The following is an 11,710-nucleotide window of genomic DNA, read 5'->3' as shown; positions in this document are numbered from 1 at the left end:
GAGTGTCTTGTAATACTAACAGAAGCACATTTGTAATATATATATATATATAAATATTTTTAATGTTAAATACGATGACGAAAAAATGTAAATATGACCTTAGAGACAGATGGAGAGAGTATTTCATCTGTGATTAGACTAATTATTAGCCCCCTAATAAGATGTATTGAACGAGTGAAACTACAGTTAGCAGAAGTTGTTTTAACATATAAGATCAGTGACGAATCTATATTGGGACTTGGGGGTCAACTGACTCTTCAAACCTTTCTCAATTTTTTTAAGTATAATTTTTTTCTAATTTTTTATTTAGTAATCAAATTTGTCCCTCAATTTGGGATTAATATTCTACATAAACCTCCATTTTATTATTATTTTAATTTATAATAATATATAATATTTTAATTTATAAATTTATTATTAAAAAATAAAATATTTTATCTTAAATATTGTTTCGTTCATTTTTTTTCTTCTTCACAACTGCATTATTTTGTTAATAAAAATTGAAAAAGTTAAGATAACATCAAGTTGGTAAAAATGAGTCGATGAGAAAGTTCTTATATTATTTTTTGTACATACAGAAACAGTCGAATGTCTGTTTCAAATAAAAAACAGGCTCGAAATATGTTGAAACTAAAAATAAACGGTAAAAAAAAAATGAAACAAATAAATATAACAATTTTGTCCCTCCCCCGGAGCCGCAAAACTGGTTCCGTCACTCTATAAGATCAAATCCTACCTTCAGCATAAATTTGTAAAAACGACTTTCGATTATTATCCAGCAAAGGTTAACTTTTATACTCCAGCTAACAATGATAGTAGAATAAATTAAGTAGCAGATTCGATAACTATACATTACTGCAAACATTGTAGCCTAATCATATATTATTGCAATTTTTATTTAACAGTAACACCACACCAAGCCTATATAGCACATAGAGACCATATATACATACTGCTTATTTCATCATGAAAGATTCGATGATCGTAGGAGCTTGCTGCTGCTGCAGATAATAATAATTGTAATAATCATCGTCGTCTCCAAATGGGTAATAATTAGATGTGAAACTTGGTTGGGTGTCGACAATCTCTGCACCATAATTGCAGGTTGAAGAGCAATTGGATTCTTTGTTGAGCATCATCAATTCTTGGCAGACCAGACTCAAGTCATCGAGTTCTTCATCTGACAACGGGAGTATCACTGCATCATCATCGTCTGAAATTAATGGATGGACCTGACTGCAATTGTAATCGTTGTTGTCCCGATTTTGAGGAAGATCAGGAGAAGGCTGTCCGATCACATGACTTATAATAATCTGGTCATCATCTGAAGCTTTTTTGTGATGATCAGATGTTGTTTGGATCATGCACAAATTTGAATCTGGAGTCGTTTCTTCTTGCGATGACGACGATCGATGGTCGCCATTAGCATCAAAAGAAGTATATTTGATGCGCTTCTTTAAGTGGGCGTGCCAGTGATTCTTGATCTCGTTGTCGGTCCTTCCCTCGAGCTTTGCTGCAATGGCGGCCCACCTGAGATCATCAATAAATAATTAATATCGATCTATATATATTATTGAATTGCAGCAGCAGAATCATAAATTGATGGATGAGAGGGAATGAATGAATGAGTACTTGTTTCCAAGCTGGGCGTGTAAATGGAGGATGAGATGTTCTTCCTGCTTTGTAAAGTTTCCCCGGCGGAGGCCAGGTTTGAGGTAATTCATCCAGCGTAGCCTGCAGCTCTTCCCGCATCGAGCTAGACCTGCACCACATCCATATCCATATCCATGGATTCAGCAATTAGGGTTTCTTAGCCCTAGGGCTTACTAATAAATAATTAAAAAATATATGGATAGATAGGGTTTCAGGCAGGCATAGAGTACCGGCGAGAATGGGGAGGCGGCGCCAGTTGCGGTGGCCATGGGCGAGGATGTGAGCTCTTAATTTGGCGTCCTCATCTTCACTCCACGCACCCTTCTTCATTCCGCTTGCCTTGTCATACCAACCAGGCCTCACCATCGTCGTCGATCTTAATTATATTAACTATACCCACACCCTACTGTTTAGTATATGCATATAATTATAACTAACTATATATATATATATATTCTCATATATCACCACCAGCGAATGCAGTGGAGGAGTGAGAGACGACACAGCAGACACCAGCTAAGCTATATTATATATATATATATATATATACGATGATGATGATGATGAGGTGGAGATAGGTAGCTAGCTAGGTAACGACGACAAAATAATAATCCTGAAACCGTGTTTAATTCAAGTAGCCAAGCCAGCCAGACCAGAGTGGAGAGCTTATATAGAAACGCGACAACTAATATATATATTCATACATACAATTATACAGTTACAGAGAGAGAGAGACAGAGAGAGAGAGAGATGGTACTGGATTGATGGGTGGGTGATAAGGAGATGAGAGCATAGAAAAGACACTATACTATTGTCTTTGGGTTATAATTAGGAAACTTCCAGGGCAGGGCAGGGAAGTCAATTCAACTCCATAGTAGTCTCTTTCTCTTTCTCTTTCTCTTTGGACTTGGACTTGGACTTGATGAGGAACCTCCTCACTACGTACTTACATGCAATACATGTAACATGGATGCTCTCACGAATTTTCCCTTTTCTTTTATTTATTTTATTTTATTTTATTTGTTACATACAAAAAACACATAAGACGCACATACACACGTGTTTTCACACTTTAATCTATATTATTAATTAATTCACTATTTACAATTAATACACGATTAGTTACGCAACTTAATTTATTAATTCATTGCAGTCTACTACAAATTGCGTTTGTCCCTAGCTGGTTTTTTATTTTTTATTTTTTAATATTCTAAAGTAAAATAATTGTTTAAATGTGATGCTTTATACAAAAACATAAGTATCGAACATGATATATTTTTTAAAAAATAATAAATAAAAATAAAAATGAACAAAAAATTGAATCTAAACCACAAATCTCAAAATGGAGGTACCTTTTTCTTTGTTTTTTCCACTTAGAAAAAGCCAAGCATTTAAAGATTATTTCAGAAAGGAGCAAGAAATTAAAAATAAGATAAAATAAATTAACGAGTTTTTGTGCGTGTAGACTTGCTAGAATTATATACATACATATATATATAGCTTTATTGTTTCGGTTTTTAAACTTTTCATTTGAATTCAAAAGTAGTTAGAACGTTGCTGTGCATTATTATTATTATTATTTTATTATTTTTATATATTTTATTGTAAATGTAAACACATTTACGCAATACTTTCATATAATATTTAATATTCTCCGTAATAAAATATTATATTAACTTATTATTAATAATTTAATAATCTATCTTATCTAAAATATTATATTTTTAATAAAAACGCTCCATTTTTCTTGGGGACGTACGGAGTATTCAATTTTGTTCACCGGGCCCCGCATCTTTTAAGGAGTTATTTTCTTATAAATTTAGGTGTGTTTGTTCGGGGAATTGGATTAGATTTTCGTTGTTCATCTCATTTTTTTTCGTAAAAATATCAAATCAAACACCTATTTTTTATTTCTATATTATATTAAAAATTAATTTTACATTCAAAACATCACATCAACACCTATTTATATCACATTGTACAACTATTCAAATTCAAATTTTTTACTGTTCAAATCCCAACTCAAAATCCAAACCCCCAAACAAACACACACTAAAAGCATTCCTTCATTAATTGCTCCATGCTGTTAATGTTTTGAATGGGTCTTAATTAATCTCTTGATTTATTTCCAAGTACTAATGCTCCCAACGTTCCAATTAAAACATACTGTATGCATGCTCAACTTACATTTAATTAGTAAATAATTAAAAAATATATTAATAAAAATCATTATTATATAATTAAATAATTTAATTAAAATTTAAAAAAATATATATAAATTATAAAATTTAAAATACAATTATAATCCAAAAATAATAATAATATATTATATAAAAAAATAAAAGGAAAAGAATAAAATTTAAGAGAAAAGAAAGATTTACTATACTAATCTATTTATAATCATTTCAACGGGTAATCAATCAATCAATCAATCAATCAACAAAATTCTGTCACATTTCAACTTTAGTTGATTACTTTTAAATGAATGGGAAAGAGTAACAAAGTGAGCCTCACTGAAATTTCAACACAATATGCATTTGATAATATATATATATATATATATGTTTAACAAGTCTTTTTATAGTATTATTTTATACAATGACCCTTGAATTTCTGAAAAAAATTTCTATTAGTCCGCAATTATTAAGATAAATAAATATTTTATTTAAAAAGTAAAAAAAAAAATAGTTGTGATATTTTGAAAAATTTAATTAATAATTAAAAAAATAAGAAAAAAATATAATAAAAATCATAGTAAATAAGTATTGAATTAAAAATAATAATAAAAACCTTGAATATTTGACTTTGGTAAGACAAATTTAAAGAAAAGTTAAAAAATAAATTTGGTAGACGAAACGAGTAATATCTATAACTAAGGGTAATACTTATTACATATGTAAGGGTGACTATATACAACCATTAGGCATGGAAATGCAAGACATATTTTCCACATCTAATATTTTATTTAAATAATCACAGTTATATATATATATAAATATATATTTATATATCACGAACTAAAAAAATAAAAAAACACTAATACGTATGTATATATAGACTAAATTGACTTTAATAGTTTAATTCAATCAGTCTATTTAATTTGTGAAAATTGATTAGTAAATCAGTACCAATTTCTTTATCCTATTGTGTCGTCTTTTTGTAGCTAATAATGTGTGTGTAATCAAGTGAAGAGGATCATGTCTGGCTGCAAAAATTGACATAAATCCATGGAGAGTTCATATTACATATTCTTATATTCAAAATCTAAAATTTTGTTATAAGGTCTTTATCATGAAATTAATATAGAGTCATGCATCCATGAATGGACTAATAGCATATATAGAATTAATCTTATTTTGTATATATATATATATATATTTTTTTTAAAAAAAAAAAAGAAAAATAGTTGGAATTACCATGATCATATATACCTTCATACACAATGCCTAATTTAATCCAAACCCTTTCTACAATAAAAGAATGGACTAATAGAAATTAATTCTATTTTGTATATTTTTCAAAACCCTAAATTTTTTAATCTTCTTCAATAACTTCTCATCAAACAACATCCATTCTCACCAATCTTCATCAAACTTTACTACTTATTCTAAAATCCACGACACAAATACGATAAATTTTAAATTTGCAAAAAAAAAATAAAAAATAAGAAGATATAATTTAGGTTGTTGGGGATATATTCTTATGTTTACATACGATATTGCATCATCACTACAAGAAAAAATCATTTTTGTAACAAAATATTTTTATCTCTAAATCTACTTTTTCCGTTACTAACGACATTAGAGACGGAAATAAGAATGAAATTACGTTAACTACGTGAACTTTAGGGACAGAATTCCGTTACAAATATATTATTTTTTGTAGTGCATGTTGAATGTCAAAGTAATACTCACCAATTAATTAAAGACATTGTAGTATAACAAACAAATTGACAAGGGTTTCCTCTGATCTGTGTCCACCAACAATCAATGTAAGAAATCTAAACAACTAGCAAATAGGAGACAACAACAACCAAACAATCAAACTCTCACGTGTCTATGTGTGTGTGTCAATGTTAATGTCAGTTTTGAACAACGGTAGAAACGAAATATTATCGAGCAAAAATCATAATCACAATAGAGCTATCGTCTAACAATTTTAAGGGTTGCTCGATCCATTGATGAAAGTCATATGATTCATTTATTTTTTCGAAGGCCTCCGGTTTCTGTATTTCTCATCCCTTATATCCTAATCTAATCCTCTCAACAACATTGTAGCATGGACATTGATTTCAAATGGGAAGTTGATTTCAAGCTATCAATCTCTTGCAACATGCATTTTCCTTGATTAATTCATAAATCTACTCCGGAAAATGGCGAGGTCGTGGCATTACTGAAACTATGCTTCTCGTATTATTTCTGTTAGAGTGCAAACGCAGTATGAACTCCACTTGTATGTAATTTTTTTAAAAATTTTAAAAATAAATTTATGTGATTTCGACCCAAAGACGATAATATCATATTAGTTTTGAATTAACCCAATCCTAACCGTTTTTATATATATTGTGGGATGATGCTTGTTACCTACTTTGTAAATCTATTTACAAAATTGCTAAAAGGAAAATCTTTATTTGAGTTATACTATTTGCTACTCCAAAATTTATAAACTTTAATTTCATTTGATTGATTAAAAAGTCTATGTATGTCTCCAACTAGATTATATTTCAACCAAGTTTGAGCCACATTGGCGTATGTTTTTTGGATATAATATAGCACTTACAAAGAGAGTTTCATGTCATCAACATGCTGACCTGTCACGCGGTCAATCAAATAATTCACTTATTCCGTTATCACAATTTAATGTAATACAGGAAAATTGATCGTCTCCACAGGAATTGTGTGATTCACTATTTCGCGTTCTAATGCAGTAAATAAATGGAGAAATTTTATTTTATTATCTAATGAAGACAAAATAACAAAACAATTAAATTAACGGAAAACTAGCTACCAAAGGAATGTCTGGCTTAAAGGATGATGCAATTATGACACTTGTTTTTATCATTGATTCAATAAAGTTAGTTCTTATTAAAGTATCAATAAATTAGTTATAGTTATCAATAAGCTCAAGCAACCAATTTTTCCTTACAGTGTAGGTAATTAAGAAACGCCAATTAACTACCCATAATTAAGCTAATAAACCTAGGTGTGCCAATAAGTAATATTGCCTAATCGCATTTCAATCTAGAAAAACCCCCGAGAAGGAACTATTCAACCCGGTTGTCACATATTCAAGTGCAAATACAATTACAGATATCCTACTTGAATTGACTTTAGATTATCAGACCAATTTAAATATCGGTACCAAAATATTCAATCAATATAACAATCACAATCATTATTTTCAGGATTAAACAAATATTGATAATAAAAAAAACTTTTATAAAGAAAATCAAGAATCTTCAAAACATAAGAACCAAAACATTGTCATTCCTCAAACCAAAAAATTATCTACTCCATAATCAAATAACAAAGAACGATAGAGAAAGATAAAGTCATAGTGGGAGGGGAAATCTTCTCTGTCGATTTGCTCCTGCGCGATCTATGAGTTTGTCAGTCTCCTGCTCTTGTGCGTATCTGCTCTGGTCGTTCTTCCCTCCTCCCTCTGCGTGTGATCATCTCTTTTTATTTAATTTTTGTCCTAATTATTTTATAGTATGGTTTTTGGGACTTTAATTAAATTTTTATGTCAAGAGGGTATAATTAGTCATGGCCATGACTAACTAGGTGGTGCAAATCTGAATTTTTCTTTACTTTTTCTGTTAATACTGTCAAATTTGATTTTTGCCCTTTGCACACCGCTAATAAACAATATGCATATAAATTAGGTAGAATCCAATCAAAATCAATCAAATATCGCATATGATATGAATATAAAACACATGCGATTTCTAACTATCTAATACATATACATATACACATACACATGTGAGGAAATGCAAAAGCATAAAGGGTGAGAGGTAGCTGATCTTTACAATATGAGTTCAACTATATTTAGTGAGCATAGATCAGATAGAACCATTACTGAATTGTTAAATGCATGCCTTATAGTATAATATTTTAATTTTTAATATTAAATTTAATAATTATTATAATTAGAAGTAATTATAATTTTACTGCATTCAACATTAGCTATTGAATTTAACACATGATCCATGTCGATATTTAATTACATGCTAAATTTAATTAAATATATATGTATATATTCTCAATTTTTTAACTCATTACGACTAGCAGATTGAAACAATAGGCATATATATATATATATATATATATTATTTTTTAAATTTATATTCTTGGTCATCGAATTTATTTGAACAATACTCCATATAAGAAAATACGATAATAAAATTAGCGAAAGGGAATAATCGAATAAACTCAATTTCTTATAATATCAAGCCGAAATTGAAATTAAACAAATTAATAAAAGCTAAATTTCTAGAAATTAAAATACGAATAGGGATTTTTTTTTTTTTTTATTCCCTTCCAATTCATCTTTAGGGGTTGTTTGTTTTTGTTTTAATCTCATTTCCACTTTAAGTATTTATCCTTGATTTGTTTAATTAATTTAATTTAATTTTAATTTTGATTAAGTATTATAATAATTTAGATTTATTTGATTATTTGCTTCCGCTACTAATTAAATTGTAATATGTTTATGAAGTATTGTTCAAATAAGCTCATTAATCCGAGATATAAGTTCACAACATCAGTATCAGAGCCCGGAAATCGATTCTAAAATGAAAAGAATTTTTTTGTCGAGTTTCGTATGACTCAACCCGTGGTAAAAAATCTAAACCCTCATCTCTTTATTTTTCGATATATTATTTTTTAGTGAAATTGTAATTTATAATTATTGAAAAATATTTGTGTTGATTAACTATGCATTTTTGGGTGATTAGTTATTATAATCTTGATATATGTTGTTATTTTGTTGTTACTATCGGTGAATTTCGTGGAATTATTTTTGAGATCCTTATATATTATTGGTGTAGTTCTTGGGTTATATTTGTTCTAGTCTTGTGAATTTGACTTGCTATAGTTAATTGTTGCAATGCATATTAAAATTTTTGTAAGTTAGATGTGCATATTTTAATTTTTTTAACGACATAGAAAATTGTATCAGTGAAATTTGCTTAAAAAGAATTGAAATCAGAAGATAATCAAAAATAAAATTGATTTTGTATCATTATGTGATTTCTTTGTGAATTAATTGAAATTCACATGTTAGCTTCTTGAATTTTTGTATGCTAGGTGGTTAGAATAGTTTTTATTCCTAAGTTCTTTGTGAAAATTAGAATGTCAAATTGTAAAAATCAAATTACATATTTTTTGAGAAATTAGTTCTTTTGAAAATAAGCATGAGTTGCTAAAAATTCAAACTAATTATAGAAAAATAGGAATACATTGATACATGTTTTTATATACATGTTTTTGTTTTTATGTGATGAATTGTATATATTTCTTGAGATCTTTATGATGATTTTTTTTATTATTATTTATTTGTCATTACGTGGATTATCTTTGTGATGTATTTTTTTCTAAGGGTATGTTCGTTTAGGGTGTGTTTGTTTGAGGGATTTGTTTGGATTTCCACTGTTCATCCTATTTTTTTTTCCCAAAAACATCAAATCAAACACCTATTTTTCATTTTTTATATTATACTAAAAATCAATTTTACGTTCAAAACATCATATCAACACCTATTTATATCACATCATACAACTATTCAAATTCAAAATTTTTACTATTCAAATCCCAACTCAAAATCCAAACCATCAAACAAACACACCCTTAGTGGATTGGATTTATAAAAGACTATAGAAGCACGGTACAAAATTTTAAATTGGAATCCCTACCATACTACCCTATATCATATTCTACAAGTCTTTGAGTTAAGGTCAAATCTATTCATTGTAATTAATGTGATTTGACTTTTTAATGCCATGAAAAATTCACAGTACCACGGAAGAAATAAGAATGGTGTAATCCAACAAATAAAAATATATATATATATATTTATATAAATATGTTTGTTTGAGAATTTAAATTTTTTTGTTGGGATTTAAATAATAAAAATAATTAATTTAAATAGTGGTATAATGTAATATAAATGGATATTGACGTGATATTTTGAATATAAATTAATTTTAGTATATTTAAAAATAAAAAATAAATATTTTGATTTGATATTTTTAGAGAATAAAATTTAAATGAATAGTAAAAATTTAGAAAAATTTGATAAAAAAAATACAAAAGAAATAAAAGAAACCAAAAATAATAATTTTGTAAAATTTAATTTTAAATTTAATTCATAAATATCAAATCAAAATGAGTTAGAGAAACTATTGATTTTGAGAAAATGAGCTAGGTACAAATCAAATTACTAAAGCCTATCCAATCTCAAGAGAAGAATTTAATATGATCAAAATGAATCAACTGGTGCAAAATATAGTTAGGTTGTGTTCGTTTGACTTATTTTTACCTGATTTTACTGTTGAAATACCGTACAAAATTCAAATTAAAAATTCTACCCCTATAACCTAGGCATGTTTCTAGATCGTAGGTTTCCTTTCGCCTTCCCTGTAAGCAGAAGTTGTCGCGAGAATTACCTTTCTACTCCACCTCTCCTCTGATCTGATTGACGGACTGGATGATAGGTGAGGCAATAAATAATCACCATTCTTATTACGATATCTCGTAAAATAAAAATAAAAATAATAATAATATCTCCAAAAAAAAATTTAAAAAAAATATAACTTTATCCTTTTATTTTATTTTTAGTTTATCTAATTTCTTCTTGCCAATTTAAGTTTATTTCAACATTATTTTATATTCAACTTCTAAAATAAAAAATAACCTAGAGACTCTGTTATTAAAGTCGTCCAAACTGTAGAATTTAGTCGGACGACAAACGGATTTTGTGGACCACCGCTAAATTTGGGATATGAAATAATAAGAGTTTGTTTCTTTTCTAAAAAAAATAAATTTCTAACATACTTTTTCAAAAATATATAATTCTTCGGTTCCAAACATCGTGCAATATTTGTATTTGACACAAAAATTTAGGTGGGGAAATATTAAATATGGTGATTTAAGATCATTTGACATTAAGTGATGTGATTAGAGAGAGAAATGATTATTTTTTTTTTATTTGAATAATGTGATGAGATAAAGTTGAGTGTATATTAATATATGTATATATATTAGTAATTATTTTTAAATTTGAAAATGTTGCAGTGAGTTTGTAAAAAAAAATGAGAAGGTATTATATATATATATATATACATACATTCATTGTTTTGATACTTTTTATACATATACAATTTCTTATACTCATATAAAAAATAAAAAAATTTTAAAATCAAAACACAAAACAACACACCTTAAAATTTTGAATTAAAATAATTATTTAAAACAATATAAAAATAATGATAAAATATTTTTAAATTAAAATTATTTTTTAAATTTTAATATAATATTAAAGATAAATATTTAATTTTATACTTTTTTAAAAAAATATATATATACTATAATAAACTTTTTATAAGAAAAATCCAAAACAAACGCATTAGATTTTATGGTTTTCATCAATTCAAACGCAAGATTTGTGCCGTATGTCAAAACCTACTCTTTCAGATCCAAACGCATCTATTACTATTAGCGGCGGGCGGGTCAGGGTCAGGGTCAGGGTCGGGCCAGCCCGCGCCGATTGTCATCCCTAGCCTACCTTACTCCTTTCCTCAATCGCTGCTGCTGCTGCTACTGCATTCCTCCTCTTCGTCCAGTTCGTCGCCGCCGTCTACGTCTACCTTCTCACTTCCTTCCGCCGTAATATCATCCTTCCCGCCGCTCATCTTCGTCGCATATCAGCGCCTAGCCGCCATCACTGTTGCCTCCACTCAATTTGGGCTCGTCGCCTTCGTAACCGCCCGTCGTTGTCCGCCGTATCTTCGCGCTGAATTCGTCGCCGTCCGCCCTCACCATTTCTGCAGCTTCGC

At 28.5% G+C, this 11,710-nt stretch overlaps 1 protein-coding gene across 1 annotated transcript; it reads right to left on the bottom strand.

The window, feature by feature from the left end:
* Positions 1-698: 698 nt before the first annotated feature.
* Positions 699-2,299, bottom strand: LOC127247862 (transcription factor MYB10-like). Its single transcript, XM_051269914.1, has 3 exons — positions 1,884-2,299; positions 1,633-1,762; positions 699-1,530 (listed from the first exon to the last, which is right to left on the bottom strand). The coding sequence occupies exons 1-3, from the start codon at positions 2,017-2,019 to the stop codon at positions 957-959; spliced, it is 840 nt and encodes a 279-aa protein (XP_051125871.1). The 5' UTR covers positions 2,020-2,299; the 3' UTR covers positions 699-956.
* Positions 2,300-11,710: the final 9,411 nt, after the last annotated feature.

This window comes from Andrographis paniculata, unplaced genomic scaffold, assembly GCF_009805555.1.
Source record: "Andrographis paniculata isolate CXL003 unplaced genomic scaffold, ASM980555v1 Contig32END, whole genome shotgun sequence".
In the NCBI taxonomy this organism is placed as follows: Eukaryota; Viridiplantae; Streptophyta; class Magnoliopsida; order Lamiales; family Acanthaceae; genus Andrographis; species Andrographis paniculata.
The sequence above is the reverse complement of the archived record's forward strand: the minus strand, read 5'-3'. Positions and strand labels throughout refer to the sequence as shown.